The sequence below is a fragment of the Neolamprologus brichardi genome, chromosome 20, assembly GCF_056152115.1.
Source record: "Neolamprologus brichardi isolate AB-2024 chromosome 20, ASM5615211v1, whole genome shotgun sequence".
NCBI classification, from domain to species: Eukaryota; Metazoa; Chordata; class Actinopteri; order Cichliformes; family Cichlidae; genus Neolamprologus; species Neolamprologus brichardi.
Window position 1 is genome coordinate 3,790,567 of NC_142123.1, and position 22,685 is coordinate 3,813,251.

The 22,685-nt window shown below is 39.2% G+C and overlaps 1 protein-coding gene across 2 annotated transcripts in view; it reads left to right on the forward strand.

Annotated features, from left to right (window-relative positions):
• Positions 1 to 22,685, forward strand: part of cpne5a (copine Va) — an 88,377-nt gene that overhangs the window by 61,810 nt on the left and 3,882 nt on the right. For both annotated transcript variants that reach the window (XM_087833717.1, XM_087833718.1), the window contains 6 exons: positions 7,439 to 7,485; positions 10,641 to 10,822; positions 14,350 to 14,477; positions 17,798 to 17,900; positions 20,826 to 20,883; positions 21,134 to 21,207. In XM_087833717.1, the coding sequence (XP_087689843.1) occupies positions 7,439 to 7,485; positions 10,641 to 10,822; positions 14,350 to 14,477; positions 17,798 to 17,900; positions 20,826 to 20,883; positions 21,134 to 21,207 (592 nt within the window). The remainder of the gene's footprint in view (positions 1 to 7,438; positions 7,486 to 10,640; positions 10,823 to 14,349; positions 14,478 to 17,797; positions 17,901 to 20,825; positions 20,884 to 21,133; positions 21,208 to 22,685) is intronic.

The window sequence follows — 22,685 nt, forward strand, 5'->3', positions numbered from 1 at the left end:
CTGAGTGAGAGAAAGTGATGAGCATGCTCTAGGTCATGCTTCTGACAGAAGGCTGCTGTTTGTTCTCTGGGCAGTGGCAGTGCATCCTATTCTTATCACACTGATAATCATGAAGGTTGGCTAATCTCTTGCCTGCTGATGGAGATCCTTTCACACTTTAATACTGTGCTGCTCCTTCTCAGAAGTCAAGCGTCTTGCATGCTATGGTTGGGGGTGAAGTTTGTCTGAAACGTGACAAATAAGAATTTAAAGATGCCAGTCTTCAAGGAAAGTCCCCGTGGAAGTTCTCCAGTAGCAGTCTTTCTGTAAAATCATCTTCCCTGGCTAATTTCTTTTCTGCTCTCCCATATATATATATTTATAATATAAGTTTCCCATTGCAGATTTCCCAATGTTGACACAGGCTTTGATGTCTGCTCTTTGGGGTTTCTGCAAAACGCTCTGGTCCTGTTGTCAATCATGCGACACACGCTGCTGCCCGTGCTGTGCTGCTTTCAGACACAACAGGAACAGTCCTGGATATCCTTTATGTATAGACACAGTATAAGAGAGGTTTGCATGTCAAAATATCCCATCATAAAACAAATCTCCATAGGATCTATTTACTTTTCCACCCGACTGTCAAATTACCACAATCGTAAAAAATTGATCAAATAAGAAAAGGTGGATAAAAACTGGTGCTTTGAACAGACTGTCGATTTGAAGCAGATTGCATAGCAGACTGATGAAGAAAATAAATCAGAGCTGAAAGAAAAACAACGACCATGTTGCTTATCCATGATGGGAAAGATTAACTGTATCGTTGAAAATTGATACCTCACGATACACATGAAGAGACTGCCAGTTTGGAGGACTGGAAACAACTTAAGACAACTGCAAACACTTGTCATCACTAAGTTAGATGATATTTAGTTATATTATTTTGTCAAATGTGTGTCTCAAAATGTTTTGCATTAGCCATATTATGAAAATTAACTTCACTTATTTAGCCTCAACCTTTAAATGGGTGTTGAGAAACACTGGCAAACTGCTAATGGGGGTTTGGGAGCATTTGAAATGAGAAGTACACAGTTTGACAGCTACATTATGTGCACTTTTATGCTGTTTTATTTAATTACATAGCATGTGAAAAATAAAGATGCTTAGAGAAACAAGAGGTTAGCTGTGTGAGAACTAAGTCAGAAATGAGGTATATTTCCTACATATATTTAGTACAAAAACATTTTTACTGTGAACAAATACCACAGTTTTGTGATATTATGGAAAAATACAAATATGTAAAAGTTGAATAAGATTACATTGGAAAGTTACTGTGCATTATGCAAGTTTCTTCTAATCACTAGAAGAAACTTGCAAGATTTATTTTTGGCTTTATTTTTGTTTTGATGTGTTCTCGTTCGCAAGAACAAAAAAATGCAGTTCGTGGATTCAGGCACAGAACACTCTGTGTTTGTCCCGTGGATCGCTTAGCTTTGATTTGGCATCTGTACTTGCCTAGTGAAAGAGATTAGTTTTCTTCAACTGATGCAAAAGATTCTACTTGAACGCGTGCCAACACCGTCATTCAGACAGATGATGAGAAATGTGAGTAGGAGCCTGAGCAGCAGGCTGTATACAACAGATCTGATATCAGATTTGATATTTTAGATCGCTGCTATTGATTTCTCTCCTTTCATGTGTGTTTGCTTTGCTGGTCCGTTTCTAACAGGTGATAACTAGCACGGTGCATTTTGGATGATATGTGAGGCAGAGGGGGGAAAAAGCAATTTCTTTTCAAGACCCACCAATGCACTCTGACTGGTTTCGCAGTGAATTGGTTTTTCATTCATTTTCATTAACCTCCAGTTGTGGCAGAGATATAGTCAAATAGAGGTAATTATAGTCCAAAAGCCACATGCTGCTTTGAGAGGCTAATGAAAGATTTATATTCTTTTCATCACATATTGAAATGTTTCTTTTTAAATTAAATCTCTAGTGAGATTGGTCATATAAAGGCTGGTGGGAGCTTCTATTGTGTTGAGATCTTATTAAGGTTTAATAGTTTCATCCCAAAATATCCTGAGAAATTGATACTGGTTTTTTTTTTTTATTGGATTTAGGTTAGCTTTGTGGTCAGACTGCAAAATCGCACTGCACAGAAACATACAATTTCTTTTCGTCTGCTTCTTTTACTGGCCTTTGCTATTTGCTGACTTTTGAAAGAGAGGTGTTTCTCAGCTGTGACACTCAGTCTTCTGCAAGGTTATTTTTGTGATGCAGTGTTGTTTGTTATCTGTCAGCAGCTGCAACAGCATCGTGTTCTCTTTATGTGTATCTGCATGTGTTTGTCTGTCATGGCAAAATGTGGTCATGGACTATAAACTTCATCAAAGCACTTTCACATGATAACTAAACAAGATGTACTGATGCTAAACCCTTACAGATATTTCTGGTCTGCTAGGCTGTGCAGTCTGGTGATTTGTTGTGATCATACAGAAGTTTGAGTTTACAGTCACCAGAGACAGAACAGTTCACTTTGAATTCTTTAAATTTATGTATTACAAAGATATACGTTTTGTCCAGGGAATCGGCACAGCTAGAAACAGCAATGACAGTTTCCAGCAGTGTTAGTGCAGCTACTCTTTTCTACTGCCACATGCTGAATATTCATGGATATTCATGGGGTCTATGCTGTTTTCCAGTTTTACATTCACCCACTTAGCTTTGTAATTTTTTTTAGCTTGTTGCTCTTTTGAAAGTCCGGCTGAATGTCGTTCTCACAGTGTACAGCTATTGCTCGATAACCCCAATACTTTACAATCATGTCCCATGCAGTTTTTTAAGTTTCTAAATATGCAGTATATAGAGAAGTAGTGGGCTACCTAACATTACACCTTCTGGAGCTGTTCGGCTTTGGAAACCCATACCACAAAGCTCCCAGCACAGTTTTTCTGCTGATGTCAACGCCACAGGAGGTTTGGAACTCTGCAGCTATTGAGTCAGCAAAGTGTTGGCAACTTTTACACACTATGCATCTTGACAGTGGCGATCATGCTCTGTAACTTCGTAGCTAAGTTGCTGTGATTCCTAAATGCTTCCACTTTGCATTAATGCCACTTTCAGTTAAAGATGGTAAATGGCCTGTATTTGTATAGTGCTTTACTAGTCCCTAAGGACCCCAAAGCACTTTACACAACCAGTCATCCACCCATTCACACACTGGTGACGGCAGCTACATTGTAGCCACAGCCACCCTGGGGCGCACTGACAGAGGCAGGCTGCCGGACACTGGCGCCACCGGGCCCTCTGACCACCACCAGTAGGCAACAGGTGAAGTGTCTCGCCCAAGGACACAACGACCGAGACTGTCCAAGCCGGGGCTCGAACCGGCAACCTTCTGATTACAAGGCAAACTCCCAACTCTTGAGCCACAATTGCCCCAAGATCTAGGAGGAAGAAATTTTATAAACTGACTTGTTTTAGTGGTGGCATCCTGTTACAGTACTACGCTCGAATACAGTGAACTCTATCATTTACAAATGTCTGAGGTGCTTTTTAAAATCTAGCTTAGCACTGCTATAAATGGACAAAGTAATAAAGAAACCCCTGTCAATATAACAGTTAGACTGCATTATGTATTTATACTTTGCTAGTAAAATTGGAAAAAAGGGCAGCGGTTTATTGAAACATATGCAATAGAATGGAAATGCAGCATATAAGGCAAAAAACAGTAATTCTAAGAGCTTGAAAGTAAATATTTGGTATGACGTCCGCATATTCAAAGCTCTTATTTGGATGTTGGCTGCCTTTTGTTCCATTCTTTGTGAAGATGAACATACACTGCTTCAGTATTGTTGAGGTCCAGGCTCTGGGGAGGCCAATCCATGACTTAGTGTTCCACTGTGTATTTTTCAATCCAGGTATGGTGTTTGGGATCATTGTGATGCTGAAAAATTCATCTCTTGCCAGTCAGATGCTTTCCAGATGGTGTTGGATTAATACCATGGCTGGTGAAGCAAAACATAGTGGCGCTGATGGTGCTTTTTTACCTTCAACATCCATCAGTTTTGAAATGTTCCCCAACACCATTGGCTTAAATGTTTCCCAAAGGTTCTACCTCTCTCCTGACCCCCTTGGGAAAGTTTGAGCCAAGTATTTCAAATTTTGATTCATTAATTTCCAGTTCTTGTGTAATTTGGCATACTGCAGCTGTTTCCTCGCCATTTCCTTTGTTAACAATGGCTTCTTGATGTCCTGTGAACTAATTTCTGATGTGGATTCAGTGAATAGTAGGTGGATTAACGGAAAGGCCAGTTAATCCATGACAGGTCTTTGCTGGGTTTTTAAAAAGTTGTTAAGGACATGACTTTCAGATACTGTTCATCTGCAGTTGATAGGCTTTATTTAGTCGTGAACTTTTTCTTTTGCCCTCCACTCTTCCAGTTTCCTCATATTTGTTAAGGAAGCATTGCGCACAATGCTGAGATAGTTCTTTGGAAATCCCCTTGTTGGTACAAAAATACAATGTTATGAATGTCTAACTGTGTATATTTTACAGATTTAACGAATAAAATGGGGAAAAATGTGTTTTTGCAGCAGACTGCACATAACAAACCTGAGATAGGTGCCTTTTAATGCTTGAAATATTCACAGGTCAGTGTCAAGAGGCTTAACAGACAAAAAAGCATTCCTCTGAAAATGGTCAGGTATGAGAACTGGATTGAAAATTTATGAAAAAATAGCCAATATCCTGTCAAAAACCTTTGAGAATTTTTGCTCACGACCATTAAAAAAACATTATGAGAGAGTCTGGCTCATTGGAAGCAAAATATTAAAATAATCAGAGGTAGTGTAGGTGCACTAATGAGGTGGCAGTGGATTGTTAATCATCTTTACTGTTGTGGCAGTTTGTTCACTGGTGTAGTTTATGTTTCCAGAGCATACTGATGAGACTGTAAATTAACTGTAGGTACATTGTTTGTTCCCGGTTTTGCATTACATACAATAACCCACCCTGCTCAGATTGCTTAGTCTGCAGGCATTTCACATTATAGGCCCTTGCCATATGGTGTTTGTCTAACTGGAAGGGTAAAGTCAATATGACACCGATACATTTCTGCCTGTTTTATACTGTTGCAGTAATTCAAGGTGATCCACAAACTGTTTGGGGAACCGTCATTTTAGCTTGGAACAAAACTGAAAGGAGAGGAGACACTGAGTGGCAGAGTGAAAGGACAAACCGGTGCCAAGAGGGAATTGTCGGACTACCTGTGCTGAAAGATTTGTGTTGAATTAGATTGTATGAGGCCATTTAAAGGCTGATGTCAGATTTAAAAACGCCTGGTGAAATAGAGGAAATGGTGAGGGTACGTTAATTTGTCCACTGAGTGATACATTGCTCGAAGAGGAGCGTAAAAGTAAAAAAAAAAAAGACATGCAACCACACAACTGAGATACTTAGGTAATATTCATTTGGTCTTTTGTCTTATGTTTACGTTATGCTCTAAAGCTTCTGTGATCATAAGTTAACTAATTTGATATTTTGAGTTTACCTGTTTTGCATGACAGCACTAAGCTATAGCCCAAATGATGGCATAGACTTTGCTTTGCATTGTTCGTTATTTTATATAGGTATATGTTATATTGATTATATTTCTGCTCTTTCTGAGTTACCTGACCTCCGCTCCAGTCCTTCCTGGCTTGGCTGAAAGAGGAGGCTGAGGGTGGAGCTGGTTTAAATGCAGAAGCCAATAAAGTGGATTGGACCATCTATTGTGATCGTGCAGGGGGAATGGGGTTCTTCTTGAATGATGGTTAGCTGTTACCTCTTTAGTTTTCACCTTTGGTGTATATAATGGTTTATTCATTTGCTATATAACTGGAGCTGTTTCTCATTTGGGCAGGTCAGTTTGTTGAGTTATGTTTTTGTTAAGTGACTTTTGAGTAGCGTTCTGTTAAGTTAACCTCTTTTATGGGCCCACTTGGTTCTTAAAAACTTTATTTTTGTTATTTTGAATTTTTGTACTCATCTTGTCCTTTTTGGGGGTATAATAAAACCCATTTTTTTGAAGATTACATTTGTGCCTGTGTGTTCCTGGCTGCTTGGATCATGACAGACAGAAAAATTACCAGCTGTCAAGGACAAGGATAAAAATAACATCTCCGGATCAGCCATTGGTTGTTTGCCAAAACTGGCAATATTACAGCATCAGTCAACATGAATACATATTGATTTTTTTTGTCCCAAGAACATAGGCATGCAGTGCTGTCCAGAGGTTTTAGGTACTTTAAGGTGTTTTCTTCCTTCCTATACACAGTATCGATTTGGAGACATTTAGAGAGCACAAAACTGAACTATTCATTTACAAATATGATGCAAGGTAATGCTATGTGATGCAAAAAAAAAACACTTCAGAATTTGAACCATGTTGTGGGTTATTTTAGGTCAGAGTTCAGCAATTAATGTTTAAGTATGAAACTGTTCATAATGATCCGACAGACAATTTGAATAACATGCCCAGAGTCTACTGTCCTGTAGTATTAATGCTAACCCACCATCTAGCTTTTCTAGCCAAACATTCAAACTAACCACAGAAATCAGACTTTCAAATCGAGGCAACATGCCACCGCAACAATTCCCCTTTGTCAGCTGAATGCTCGGCTCAATGCTGATTAATGAGCTGAGGTCAGAGCCTCCCCAGGAGGACGGTGCCATTATCTACAATACTGTGCTCGTGGGAATTTCTGAATGGAGGTGAAGCTAGGAAAAGGCAATCAGTGTTAATCACAATGAAAGAGCACGCACTTTGATCTACGCCCTTCTTCCTTTCGCTCCCTTCGTTTCTCTCTCTCGGGAAATAAACAGATCCAGCAGAGACTAGTTAGGCCATGTTTAGTTTCTTTTCAAGGTTTTGGCTATCATTATGGGCTCATGAATAAAAAATAGTAGTTTTTGACTTCTTTTTTTTGGCTGTAGGTTGCTTTTTCAGCCTGGGTGCAGTGAATGAAACTGAGTTACTTTATTCAGATGCTTTGTTCATCCCCATATCTTTCCTGATGTTTCATTAAGCCAGCTGCAGCGACTCATTATGTGTTTGTACAAATCACTGGTGAAATGGCTGTGCTCTTATCAGGTTTTCTGCTTTTTATGGTCTTGTAGTTGTGCTGTTAAATCTTTAAGTAATGTAATCATTAAAAGGCTAGAACAGTCCTCTGGATGCAGTATAGCAATACATAATTTATGTATGTATCTCCTTCACTGTTTTAAAAATTAAACTAGTAAAGCCTGACTCCAGAAGATATATTGTCAACACTGTTTGTGGTTCAGTTTTGTCGCAGCTCTTCTCAAATAAGACCACAGAGGATGCTGAAACCTGCGAGAGCTTCATTAAACTGCAGCATCGAGTTTTCCTGCCTCGCTTTTGTTAATAGCATCCTTTCCCCTATTCATCTGTTTCAGGACTCAGATTCACTTCACAGTGGCCATTGATTTCACAGCATCAAATGGTGAGTGTTTCAACAACCATCGCCCTGCTCTGCCTCCATTTGTCATCTCATGTATAACTACAAGATTTGCTATTATTCAAAGAGCGGCTGGAGTTTCCTCTCTGCCTGTGATCTCCCTTTTTATTTCAAGGTGTTCACATGTCAGACACTATTAAGCGCTTCTGCCAGCCTGCAATATATAAAAAGAAAAATCATATTAGTGATAATTTAAAAAGATGGTAGCTGTAGTATATATACCAAAACATGTACAAATATAGAAATACACAAAATCGAACATCTTCAGTGGCCGGAGACCGTGGTATGAATAAAATTTGTGCGCTCGTGTACAATGAACTTGTGATCTTGTTGCCTGTGTGACGATTACTTCAAATGCAGCGACTGGGTTTGCAGCTGCTTGCAGTCAGTTGCCCTTTTTAAAGTGACTGGTGCATTAAGACAGCGATAAAGCGGCAATAAGCTGGAGTCAGTCGCTATCAGTATGAAACTGAAGGGGTTCAAGTTGTAATTACATGCAATGTTTATGATATTAATGTGATTAACTGTGATAAATCCAGAAAGGTTGCAAATGTGTCACCATCTGTTGCCGTTTACATACCCAGAAATTCACATTTACTGCTAACATTCAGTCAGAATCTCCGAACGCCACAGATTTGATACAGAAATTCAGAAATTTCACCACAAATAGTGACAAAATTACTTCAGGATGTTGATTTAACTGCAAAATGACATAGACGCTCTGCAGGTTGCTCTTATTTAGGAATACAACCAGAGTACAACCAGCTCAGTTGAGTTCCTGATGTGTCATAGACAGAGATGGGTAACGCGTTACTGTAATCTGATTACTTTTTTCAAGTAACGAGTAAAGTAAGGGATTTCTATTGCAAAAACGGTAAATAGATTACCGTTACTTTCCCGTAGGAACGCTGCGTTACTGCGTTACTAAAACTCTGATGGGTTTCGTGATTTTTTTGCGAGAATGTCTCATGACACTGACATAAGCGAGTGCGACGTTTGTGACAACAGCTGTGTGCAGATCAACAGTGGATCATATATCGAGTGCGGGAGAGAGTATGAGCGTGCAGCGTTTAAAGCGTGGAAGTACTGACCTTACTTTGAGTTTGATTCCATAAAAAGTGACAAAAACATTAGCATCCATTGTGCGTGGGAAGAAAACGTCTTTTTACACCGAAAAAAACCCCTAAACTTCCAAACAAGCTCCGAGTAGCTACGACGTAATGGGAAACTCACAGAGAAACTCGCGGATTCATCCACTGACCGCTGCGGCACACCTGCACCAGGGTAAACCTCTGCCTCCCCTACTCCTGCTTTACAGGTGAAAATAGAGCAACAGGACCACTAGTCTTTGATGTTATTTATTTTCTGCTGTGTTTTACTTGCATCTATTTGAAAGACTGAGTGTAAACACAAAAAAAATTTATTTTATGAGCTGGAATGTGCAGAAAATAGGTTTAAATGTTAAACTAATTTCTTCAAGTCAGAGAATGTTGCATATAATTTAATTTTTGCTTGATGCATAAAGTTAAAAGATTAAAACTAATAAAACAAGTTTTAAAAAAGAGATGTTTCCATTTGATTACATTTTGTATGATGGATTATGTAGAAAAAGTAAAATTGGCTGAAAGATCTATCGCTTTATCACCTATTCAGGTTGTAAATCGTGTTTTTAAAAAGTAACTAAGTAACTAAGTAATTAATTACTTTTGAAAATAAGTAATCAGTAAAGTAACAGGATTACTTTTTTTTGGGAAGTAATCAGTAATTAGTTACTGATTACTTTTTTCAAGTAACTTGACCAACACTGGTCATAGATGTCTTGTGGTGCAGACTGACCGCATTTTGAGAGCAATCTGTCCGTGTTATAAATTAGTTCAACTCAATTCACTTGAATGTTATTTATATACTGCCAATTCACATCAACAATTGTCTCGAAGTCCTTTTATATTCTAGGTCAAAGATCCTGCAATAATAGAGAGAAAATCCCAACAATAAGTTGTACCATGTTCATAAGTGATTAAACTTCTGTTAAAAACGCCACTAGGTTTGCAAGAAACCTTAGATCACTCACAATCCTCAAAGCATTATTGCCACAGGCTTAGGGGGCAATTGCCAACATCACTAAGAGGGTAAATTTCACTGGCTGACTGGCCAGGTTGCACTCCCAGGTGTGTTGAGTCAGGGTTTTCCCCTCCCAAGCAAGAGGTTTCCAGGATGTGGATTTGAGGCAACACAGCGTGTTGGTTAAATAGCAGTTTATGCGAAAGTAACTGCTCAATAAACAACATTTTCCACACATAGTTTTGAGAGATATTTGCAGAGAGTGAAGTTAAAATAACAAACAGTTGAAATTTTGGAAAGTCTGTCTGTTCCTGATTGCTTGGCCGCTTGCGTGCACAGCTGGGATTCTTAGTTTCTTGGGCTGGCTTTTCCCATAGTGCCTCACACATCCTATGGCCTTCACTGTCACCAGATGTCAGCATAACTAAATACCAAGGGTAGATTTTAAACCAACGTGCTTCACGGCACCATCTGCTCCACCATCGCTAACAAAATACCAAGGGAATATCTTTTGGAAGAGCAATTTTTCATCCCTCCAGTAGAACTAACACCAAGGCACACAGAAGACACTTTATACCAGTGTTTATTTTAATTAGTTATCTGTCTCTGCATCATGTTTAATGGCATTTAAGCTTTAAAATATAAAAGTAGATGACCAGTCAAGCACAGATGCCAAATCCTCTCAGCTGAAGCGTCTTTTTTAGTCAAACACAAGCATTTATTGTGTTTCTGACGAACACTCATTAAATCCATCTGGGATAAGTTGTAATAAAAATAAGAGATAAATATATTCAGTGGTATCATTAATCTGTTTAATAATATTATCCAGCTACTAAATCAGCAAACATATTAATTCTGTGAGATAATAAGGGCTCTTATTATCTGGCGGGAAGCCTTATAGTGCAAAATAAATAGACATCAAGTTTTACAGTTATTTTCAATAAGGCAGTCCTTTCCTCAAACCCAAATCTTTAGTTTAGCTTTAGTTTGCTCTTGTTTCCCCTGCCTCGGCTTGGCTGTCAGTTTCCTCTCAGTCTGATGGTCTGCATCAGTGACTCTGACTTCTCTCTTCTTAAAAGGAAATCCATCACAGTCCACTTCACTACACTACATGAACCCATACCAGATGAATGCCTATGCCATGGCCCTGAAGGCAGTTGGAGAGATCATCCAGGACTATGACAGTGATAAGATGTTCCCTGCCCTAGGATTCGGTGCTAAGCTGCCCCCTGATTGGAGGGTTTCCCACGAGTTTCCACTGGTGAGTAAACTACGGGATTATTTTAGACACTAATGTTATATTTCGGCATCTGGTTCATTGACTTAATCTGAATCAGAGGGAAGATGATTTTGGCCCTCCCACTGGAGGTGATCCCAGGGAGTGCTCATTTGTGTGTTTATTTTCTACGTGTGGGTAAGCATGTTGAATGTGCAGTGTAGATGTGTGCATTTTGAGATAAAAGCAGCTACATCTCTGACATGCGGAGCTCAGGCTGAATTCCATTTACCTTTTATAGTGCAAATTAGGTTCTGTAAGGCTGACGGCTTCTTAAATCAATTTAGCTTCACTCAGTAATGTGCTCTGGCTGCTGCATAGTACAGCCTAATGAGGACTGTGTCTACAGGGTAATGTCTGCATCACTCCATGTTTCCATTAAAACTTGTGAATTAAGATTCATCTCAGCATATAATTGAAGTCTCTCTTTTTTTCTTGCCATACTCATGTAAGTGGGTTTAAAAGTAAAGTTAAGTCTTGAGTGAAATGTTTCTTATACTGTGTATGTTTGCTTTGGACTGTGCCTTAATGGGCAAAGACGCTAACCTTTGAAGCTAAGTTGACAAAAAGATGTCTGTCGGCTAAAACCGTGTTTTCAAAATGCCATTCAGCCCTCAACTCCACACCAGTATTTTAGAAGTACCCGTGGTACTTAAGACCACATACAGTTTAGAGGTGGGAATCACCATACAACCCATGATACGATATTATCACAATACTTAACGCACGATACGATATTATTGTAATTTTTTAAAATATTTTGCAATATTCAGATTCTGTACATAAAGGTAAACTTTATCAATATTCATTTTATCTAATATCAAAGTCTCACACTCAGTCTTTCTCTCATTTCAGTTTTATTGTTGACAAACTGAACGGTTTGTATTACAGTCTAGTCCAACTTAACTGAACGCAACCATCTGGTACAATTATAGCTATTCTGAACTATGCAGTTTATGAAAACTATGCAGCCCCTTCAGCAACTGAAGAATTTGAAAGTAAATTAAAACAAAATATAATTTTACATTAAATAAAAAAGTTTTAAACTTAAAATAAAACATGTCTTAAATTAAAATAAGTAAACTGTCATGTTTATTGCTGCCAAAAACAAGTTAAACACATTTGGACAGTGAAGGAATGTCAGGATTCTTGCTCAGAAAAAGGATCAACATGCTCTGAAGTCAGAGCACAAAAACCTTTTTTGTAACAAAATATCGATTTCTGCTGTCCCTGTATCCATACATTATTAGCAAACAAAATATCACCATACTACACAGTATCGATTTTCCCCCCCACCCCTAATACAGTTACTGCATCACTATTGTTATAATATTATTTACAATATTGATTAGCTTTGACCAAATTACAACCTGAAGTTCCTCGACTCTCCATGCACAGTTATAAAGCAAGTGAGTCTTTTGATCTTGTTATTATTTCTACATTTCCAAACTCCAGAACATGCAAATCTAAAGAGCTATTGGCTTACAGTAAAGAGGGTTGCAAGATTGATCGTAAAAGACATGAAAGTAGCAGAAACCTGTGATGCTTCAGTGTCAACATGTTGTCCTGAGGTACAAACTACCAAGTGCACAGACAGAAAACATGCCCACCACTAAAATTACTTAGACTTAGATCCTCCCGCGCCGATCGGCGCATCGGGCGACAAGAGAACGCCATCGACTCGGTCTATCACGGCAGTTGTTGCTTCATCCCATGACAGTTCGACTGAACGTAAATCTTCAAGGAAAGTCCTCCTCCATGTTATTTTAGGTCTTCCTCGCCGTCTCTTTCCATTCTTTGGGTTCCACAGAACCGCGACACGGGCAGGTCTCGGGTCCGGTAGCCGAAGGATGTGACCGGCAAATCCACTAAAATAACATTCACAAATTTCATATTTGAGATTAGGCCAGGAAATGTATGAAGACAGAGTTTTTTAAAGGTTTTAGAACCGGTGAAATGAGAGTGCCTCTAGATGGAGAAGATGGATGTGCGTGGCTGGATCACTTATAGATATCAGACACCACTTCACCACTGGCGCCAGCACAGTGGTGAAGGTTCTGGTATGGACTGTGCTCATTAAGGATGAGCAAGTTGGAGCTTTTATACAACTCCCAGACCTTCTGCCAGCTATCGGAAGATACCACACAACACTGCAGCATTCAAGAGGGCGATGCATTTTATGTAGGACAATACTCAAGCATCAGAGCAGCTTAAGAGCTCAAGAATGACTGAATAATGACTTGTGAACCTGTCTCAGTGGTGAGCTTTACAGACAGTGCAGGGGAGTCTGTTTTCTTCTTCATTAAAAATTTATTGCAAAAATTGGAATAGCTGTTAGACCGCTGGTTATATTGGACACTGAATATTTTTAAAAGGCCTAAATGTTGTTTAATTAAATTTTCTGTTGCATTTGTTAAATTTGTAACATACAAACTTCCTTAAGCCTTTTCTTTGCTAAATATTTTTGATTTGTAGTTGAGTAAAATTGACTGAGAGCACTGCTTTTAAAAAATGTAATAAATGTAGTCCTAAATAAATAATTTTGTCTCTTAGCTGAGCACGCGGTGGATATGGTTCAGTTTGTGGCTATGATTGGCACAAAACACAACTTTAAATGAAGCTCTGTATGAATATTTGATTCTTTAATGTGTTAAGTAATTTTTTAACTACTTTTGTTTGTTTGAGGAAATCTGGCCATCCTGCCCATGCAGAAAAAGACATTTTAACCACTACCATTCACAATTAAAAGTTATGTTGTATTGTTTTAGTCATGAATGGTTTTCATACATGCACCGCTGACCGATGGGACCTGAAATGATCCTTAACCTGCTAGTCCCCTTCACATGAACTTTACTGTACAGCATAAAGATGTTTGATTTCACAGATGTGCAGGTAATGGTCTAGTAAATTGTTCTACTCGAGTAACCCTGGTGTCTAAATCAGAGTAATTTAAGTAGCATCACTCTGACGATTGGTGGCTTAAGCCCTCTTCTTCGGTTTCACCATCATCACACACTCAGCTTATTAAAACACTAGCAGCTCTTGCTGGATGTTTCCTAGAGGTTTTTTTTTAAGCAAGTTGTGTTTTTTAAAAATTATTTATAGTCTGTCTTGATATATTTATATTATATAAATAATTTTATGTTATTTTCTGTAGTGTTACCTTTATGTTAGTAAATCTCTGTAGCAGGGAGGGTAGAAAGTGGTGTCGCGATGTGGTTGCTGCTAAACTTAATACAAACACAGAGCTTTAAAACAGGTAAGCTAAGCTTTCCAGTCTGGTTTGGTCCAACATGCTGCTGCTTATAAGCATAGTGACCTTCCAGCTAGTAAACATACTGGAGTATTTAGCACATCCACTTGTATTCATCTGAAAATCGAATAAATCACTTTAACAGTTTAACACTTTAACACGAGATTAATTTTAACAGGTTAAATGCATTTTTGTTGATTGTTTGACTCGGCCATTGTTGTAGTTTTTGTACCATTTATGTCTTGTTGTTTTTCCTCAGAATGGCAACGTCGACAACCCGTACTGTAATGGTATGGAGGGGATTCTTGAAGCGTACCATCAAAGCCTTAAGACAGTTCAGCTATATGGACCCACCAACTTCGCTCCTGTTGTTAATCATGTGGCAAGGTACCAACGCAAACATCTGTCCCAGTGGATATATGACTGAGCGCAGTCGCCCTTTCTTTGAAAGTCAGTCTGTAAATAATCTTCAGCAGGCAGCCATGCCATCAGAGGCATTAGGACAGTGAGTGATGGTTTCTCTGTGAATTGAGTAGAAATAATGAAGGGAAAATAAACAATCAGCTGCCAGGCTAAGACAAATAGAAATGGTAATCAGGGATTTGTGGTGCCAGACGTTTATTTTGCAGACATATAACGTGATGAACGTGGGGAGGTAAGGCGGCGTCTCTGGGAGGGAACTTGTAAATGGTCATGCAGCCTTTCGTGACATGTATCGATGAGCCACGCTTAATGAGTTTTACTGTAAATGAGGCATGGCATTAATTCACCATTACAAACTCCTTGTCACTGCAAATAGAGTAAGTGCACAAAGTGAATTAAAAAGCTGTGTCTACAAACCGGCAGCAGTACATTAAACACACAGAAGACATAATGTGCTGTTTGCAGCTAAAAACAGTTGTGATATTACTATATTAAGTCCCACGTATATAACGTGTCCCTGTGACCTGTGTTTCATTACTCCACTCCCCCTCTGTCCCTAAATTAAGTGTATTTGTTAATATTTTCCCCATAAAGATTAATCTTGTAGTAGATTAATAGAGCTTATGCAAAAAGATTTATTCAATAAAACGACGCGCAAAATTTAAACTAACAAAATGTAACATATGTATCTATATATATATATATATATATATATATATATATATATATATATATATATATATGCCCTGCCCACCTCCTACAGCTGACAGAAGGTTAATCAAATCAAATCAAATCAAGATTTATTTATATAGCACATATTAAAACAACAGTGTTGACCATAGTGCTTCACAGTCAGTAAAAGCATGAGACAGTTAAAACAAACAATAAAAGAGGACAACAAACAATAGGTAACAACACAACAAGCTAGACCAGCCAACTAGACAGAATCAAAAGCCAAAGTAAAAAGTAAAAAGTTTTAAGACGTGGAGTAGTTCAGAAAGATAGCTGGGCGCTAAATTATTCATAATATTAAAAGTGAACAAAAGAATTTTAAAATCTATACGATACTTAACAGGGAGCCAATGTAGTTTGGCTAAAATGGGAGTTATGTGTTCATGGATTCTCGTACCTGTTAAAAGACGCGCAGCTGCATTTTGAATTAACTGAAGCCGGCAAAGAGAGGAGTGTTGGAGGCCCGAGTAGAGGGAGTTACAGTCGTCCAATCTGGATGTGATAAATGCGTGGATAAGCTTTTAAGGTCCTTTAAAGGAAGGAACGGCTTTGCTTTGGAAATCTGACGCAACTGGTAAAAGCTGTTTTTTACCACAGTGGACACCTGTTTCTCAAGTTTAAAAGAGCCATCCAGGAACACTCCGAGGTTTCTTACAGTGGGCGAGAGATGGCTAGCGAGAGGGCCTAGGGCATCAGCTAACTGGTCTAGTGGAGTGTGACTACCAAAGACTATGATTTCGGTCTTATTCTCGGTTAAAGGACTTCATATCCATCCTTACGTAATTACAAATTATTATAGTGCTAAAACAGAGCTTTTTCCTATCTGCTAGTAAGTAAATCATCTATATTTAATCAAAAAAATAAATCAAAATACAAATGTGATCAATGTATTAACAGAGAAATGTAGTCTGAGCAGTGAAAATGTGTAACTTGTTTTCATCTGAAGGGCTTTTATGTCAACTTTTGTTTCAGTATTAGTTTTGCAGGTTTCATGTAGATAATATTTGCTTTTCTCTCTCTTATTGGTTTGTATAATAACAGTTATAAACTGTGAAGAATCCTTTTCCCCAGTGATGTTGTAGAGTGGGAGGAGCTATTTCAAGCCTGGAATCATCCAGTCTTAGAGCTTAAAATCCTGTTATATGCCTCACTAACAACTGGCAGAAGCTAAAGATTAGGGTGTTGAGATAACTGAAAGCACAAACTGCAACTTAAATTAATTTAATTTAAAACCCACCAAAGAAAACATTCCCCTGCAGACCTTTATACATAAAAAAAAAGAATAAATAAAAGTCTCAGAAGGATGTCCAATTTAAAACTGATGATAACATAACTATTTGCATAACCAGGAAATGATCTAAACAATGCAGTTCATTTGAGTAGTTGTGTTTAATGTGCATGTTCAACTTTTCCATCCACCACAAGCAGAAAGCTGATAAATTATTGAAGTCAGGAAATGTTGGTAAAAGGGGGAAAGATGTTCATGCATGATGCATAATGTATAGTAAATGTACGATGTTGAGTTGTTAATGTTTTAGCCAGTTTAAGGATCTCATCTGTGTAGGAATCTACAAATTGAGTTTGACTCTGCTGTTAGTACTCTGCTAATACGCTCAACAGTCTCCAGTGAGTGTGGCCTACACTGTTGTAAGTCAGCTAAGGAAGACAAATGTAACTTTAATCGCTTTTGCTGTTGTCACAGTCAGGGCACGCTCTTTGATTAAACTGCCGGTGCCTCACAGTCAATTTGACCAAGCAGGATGCAAAGAGTGAAGCTTCACCTCTGACCTGTCCTTGGCTCTTGCAATGATCTGCCACATTTCTCCCTCTTTTTTTTTGCTCATCAAGTCTAGTAAGATGAATGCAAGGCAATCAATAATGTTCCAGAAGAATAAGACTGCTGCACTTGCATAAACAGTTTAATAAATTATTCATAGAGCAGCCAGCGATGGGCGATTGAATCTAGGCCACACTCACTGTGGTGTCTCTGATGGGTTTCGTAATAGTGTCTAGATAGACCTCTGAGACGTGAAGAGCTATGCAACATATTTTTCTTCTTTACGTGTCTATATTAAGCTCTTGTGTCGCACACTGTGCGGAGAGGGAGTTTGTTTCTGAGGAATATATTTTTTAATGTATTTTTTATCTCTCACACAGTTGTTTTCTGCTCCTCTAAGAGTTTCTCTCTGGTTGCTCCTGCATGCGCGCTTTTCAGAACTTTTTTTTTCCTAACATGAGCTGTTGTTCTTAAATCATTCTGTCACAGTCAGTTTCACGATCGTGGCTTAAGAGTTGGGAGTTCGTCTTGTAATCGGAAGGTTGCCGGTTCAAGCCCCGGCTTGGACAGTCTCGGTTGTTGTGTCCTTGGTGGTGTCCGGCAGCCTCACCTCTGTCAGTGCGCCCCAGGGTGGCTGTGGCTACAATGTAGCTTGTCTTCACCTGTGTGTGAATCGGTGGATGACTGATTGTGTAAAGCGCTTTGGGGTCCTTAGGGGCTACTAAAGTGCTTTACAAATACAGGCCATTTACCACTTACCATTTCTTGCACTCAGGTATGCAGCAGCAGTGCAGGACGGATCTCAGTACTTTGTCCTGCTCATCATCACCGATGGAGTGATTTCGGACATGGCTCAGACCAAGGAGGCCATAGTGAATGTAAGTGCTGATTTAACACTAGCCTGAGGATATTAACCTCTCTCCATTCTTCTCCACTCTGCGGGACATTGGTTTTGCAGGTGCTTTAAGCTTCCTGTGGCACTGTTCTCAGGCTTCCTGTTACTTTGAGGGTTTATAAGCCAGTAGCACTGGATTTGAGGATTTATGGGATGTTTTCTACCCCACTTCTTAGAGGCTCAGTTTGTCCAATATTTTTATTTCTTTCCGAGACCCTCAGGAGGCTCAGCTGAGATTCAACTTCTGTGCTACAGATGCATTGTCTGATCTGAGATCTGAGGCAACAGTTTTGCCATTTTATTTTAAAGTTTCATTGTGTTTGTTTTGTCCCATACTGCCTGCTGCATATTTCACGTGTCTTGGCAACGCTGCAGCTCACCTTTGGCTGGAATCTGCCCACAGAGGTAAGGCTGACGATCAGTCATCGTCGAGCGGGTAGAGCCTCACAGGAACACAGTGTTCAGACCCCCAGCAGACTGGGTTTAAAGGGAATTTGCGACTGTTAATCAAACCATTCGAACAGCCACACCTTCCTTTTAAGATCTTGTCTGCTGCTCTGCGCTCTGCTCAACCTGCCACATCCTGCTGCCACTGGACCTGACTTCACTCTCTTTGGATGGAAGAGCTTCATTAGGTATTCAGCCTTTGCCCTGGAACGATGAATCATAAACAAGTAGCTGTGTCCAACACTCATCTCTGCAATTTTTTTCTTTCTTCCAGGCTGTGCTGTGTCATGACAGCTAATTTAAAATACTGTACAGAGCAAATATTGACTGGTAATTTTACTGCTAATGGCCACACTGTATGGTACTGTATTTTAAACAGTTTAGCCTTCAGGGATTGATATCCACTTATCTGACAGAACAGCCTCAGAGGTAAATACAGTCTGCAACTCTTTTCCTTTGATGTTTTTCCCTGAAACTGAAAATTTCATTTTAATAAAATTGTAAAGCAGAGCCTGTTTTTAGCCCGAGAGGAACAGACATAAATTAATTTGTATGCGAAATTTAGATTATATCTGCAGTTGGGTGAGACTGACTCAGGAACCTCATAAAACCGTGGATATTTTCCTGTTAGGGAGATTAATTTGGGTCTTCATCTTCGAGCTTCGGTGAGATGGAGTGTTGTGGAAGTTTTCCACTTAAATAAAGCCTGCAGACGAGCAGTGAGCGGTAGCTATCATTCTTTTATCCAAACACACAAAGAACAGACAACCAAGCTTGATGGAGCCCCTGCATGTCCGCGGGACAGACGGTCAGCAGAGTTCTCACTGAGCCTAGCATGGCTCTCAGTTAAATACCTTCTCCAGGAACAAAAGGCAGTACACAGCTGTTTCACACCTTAAGGTTCACACTCCCTTGCTACCTCCCAGAGTCCTCAAAGAGACAAAAGACTGGTCCTGTGGAGTTCCTGTTTCCCCCAACATCCTTACTACACCCCCTCTTAACGTATGAGTGTCACACATGTTAAAATCCAGTGGCACCAAGGCATCATACAATAATGTGATTAATACATGAGTGAAAGAAATTCCTATACAGGAGCAACCTGATACAGAATACGTAACAGTGTTGGTACAGAATCAAATGAAAGCTACTGCAGAGGCAATGTACATATTTAGATTTTGTGGTAAAAGTTTTGTGAAGAATTAAATTCATGGGCATGATTGAAACATGGTGGCGCCATTCTTCCTGTCCCAAAATATTTCTGTAGTCCTTTATTGTTAAATGAAACTGCTGATATCAGAGCTTTATATTTATTGTGGTTCTCTGCAGTGAAAGTGAAGCATCAGAAAAACTGGAGGAGTGACACTTTACAGTACACGCAAAGTAACAAATGGTGTAAACTGAATAATGCAGCTCAAGCAACAGTATCAGCTCTGGCAAGTATATACCTGGGGGTTTTGGTCTGCTGGAAACTGGGAAAATAGAATATATAGGCTATTTTGTGCGAGAGCAAGAGGTCATGAGGAAAAACACTAGTGGAGGAAAGAAATAAATCAGGAATAGAGACTGAGGGAGAAAAACGGTAGAGACCATGAAAGGGGAGGTCCACCTCAGTCTATTTACTCCTATCTGTGACAGGCCTCTCCCCTTGAGAGGTTTTTCCAGGAAAGCTGACCTACTTTTGCCCCCGTGAATGCATTTCTACCACAAGCATATATCATTCATTCATTCGTGCCAGGGCTTTCACGTTCTGCACACCAATGCCATGGTCTGAATTCATGCAGTGCAGTAACCTCTACACCACAAACCGTGGAGAAGATGCCCCCTTTCATCTTGTAGATTTAGGATTTGTTTTGACTGTAGTTTAAATAGACACAACATGTGGAACTTTTCTGTTCTGATATTAAAGGCATTTGAATTATTTCTATAATCAAACTTGAATAAATGGTTTTATACTGAGTGGTGTTTGCAGGATTTCTGCAAACTGCAAGAACATTGCATAACCTTATGTTTTTTAACTACCCTGAGATTGTGATTGTGTGTATATTGGTTAGCTAACAAATTCTGTGCGTGCTGACAGTTGTATCCACCTTGAAGGCCCTGGTTTGAATAATGCATTTTGCGTTTTTCCCTTGGCTCCTTTGGGAACAAAACTATACAACACAGTGTGATGTGTAACATAGTCAAGACAACGTTCTTATGCTATTTCTAATTTATATTTGTCTTATTTTATCTTACCCATTATTATTTATGTCTTCTCTGGGGAACTGTGCATGTCGGTTCATACTGACTGTTTTAATGAGATGTGTGTTGGTGGATAAATAAACGAAATTGGAAATGTAACCCTTTCATGCTCTGCGAAAAACTTTGATGGCTTTGGTTCTTTTTTGTTTTTTTGAAAGAAAATATTGTATTCCTGGCATGTGACTGACAACTGACTGTTTCTTCTTCTTGTTTATGACAGGCAGCCAAACTCCCCATGTCTATCATCATTGTTGGAGTTGGCCAGGCTGAGTTTGATGGTGAGAATACTAACTCAACACAAAATATGTGGAAAGCACTTTGTTGCCTCTTCGGATTAGGGATGGTTTGTTTTATTAAACCAGCTCAGACTTTCTGCAATGAATAATAAACATTGTAAATGACTTCACAGAATGAAGACATATTTGCTCTGGAAAGTTTTCATGATGAACTAAAAAAAGAGTGTATACATAATTTTGATGCTGAGGTTTACTAGAGATTTGTTTAAAAGTCCATTTTTGTTCTCTGTAGCAATGGTTGAGCTGGATGGTGATGATGTCAGAATCTCCTCACGGGGGAAGGTGGCAGAGAGAGACATTGTACAGGTGAGACGTCTCGGCTTGTCACGGGAAGGAACAGCTCGTTTTCTATAGGCATAAAAACATTAGGCAACAGCGACCTTATTTTTTGTTTTTTATTCCAGTGCAAAATATCTCTTAAAGTATGGCATACATTTATCAATTTCAGTCATATTGGTGATCTCTTTATCTTCCAGCTGCTTTATTCATACATTCAATTCAATTCAATTCAATTTTATTTATATAGTGCCAAATCACAACAAAAGTCGCCTCAAGGCGCTTCATAGATACAGAGAAAAACCCAACAATCATATGACCCCCTATGAGCAAGCACTTTGGCGACAGTGGGAAGGAAAAACTCCCTTTTAACAGGAAGAAACCTCCAGCAGAACCAGGCTCAGGGAGGGGCGGGGCCATCTGCTGTGATTGGTTGGGGTGAGAGAAGGAAGAATCTAGAGGTTAATAACAGATATGATTCAATGCAGAGAAGTCCATTAATACATAGTGAGTGAGAAAGGTGACTGGAAAGGAAAAACATGGGAATCCCCCGGCAGCCTACGTGTATTGCAGCATAACTAAGGGAGGATTCAGGGTCACCTGGTCCAGCCCTAACTATATGCTTTAGCAAAAAGGAAAGTTTTAAGCCTAATCTTAAAAGTAGAGATAGTGTCTGTCTCCCGAATCCAAACTGGAAGCTGGTTCCACAGAAGAGGGGCCTGAAAACTGAAGGCTCTGCCTCCCATTCTACTTTTAAATACTCTAGGAACAACAAGTAGGCCTGCAGAGCGAGAGCGAAGGGCTCTAATAGGGTGATATGGTACTACAAGGTCATTAAGATAAGATGGGGCCTGATTATTTAAGACCTTGTATGTGAGGAGCAGGATTTTGAATTCAATTCTGGATTTAACAGGAAGCCAATGAAGGGAAGCCAAAACAGGAGAAATCTGCTCTCTCTTTCTAGTCCCTGTCAGTACTCTTGCTGCAGCATTTTGGATTAGCTGAAGGCTTTTCAGTGAGTTTTTTGGACATCCTGATAATAATGAATTGCAGTAGTCCAGCCTGGAAGTAATAAATGCATGAACTAGTTTTTCAGCATCACTCTGAGACAGGATATTTCTAACTTTAGAGATGTTGCACAAATGGAAGAAAGCAGTCTTACATATTTGTTTAATATGTGCATTGAAGGACATATCCTGGTCAAAAATGACTCCAAGGTTCCTCACAGTGTTACTGGAGGCCAAGGTGATACATACAGTCAGCATTTGTTTATGCACAGATGCAGGTACCGCTGCAGCATTTCAGGCAGGCTGAGTTCTGGACTTTGACTGGGTCATTGCTACATCTGGATTCTTTCTTTTTTAGCTATTCTCTTTATATTTGCTACTGTGATTGGGATCGTTGTCCTGTTGCATCACCTAGTTTTAGCCAGGTTTCATACTTTGGACAGATACCCTACATTTGAATATTTTGGTAGGAGTTCACGGTTCACTCTATGACCAAAAGGT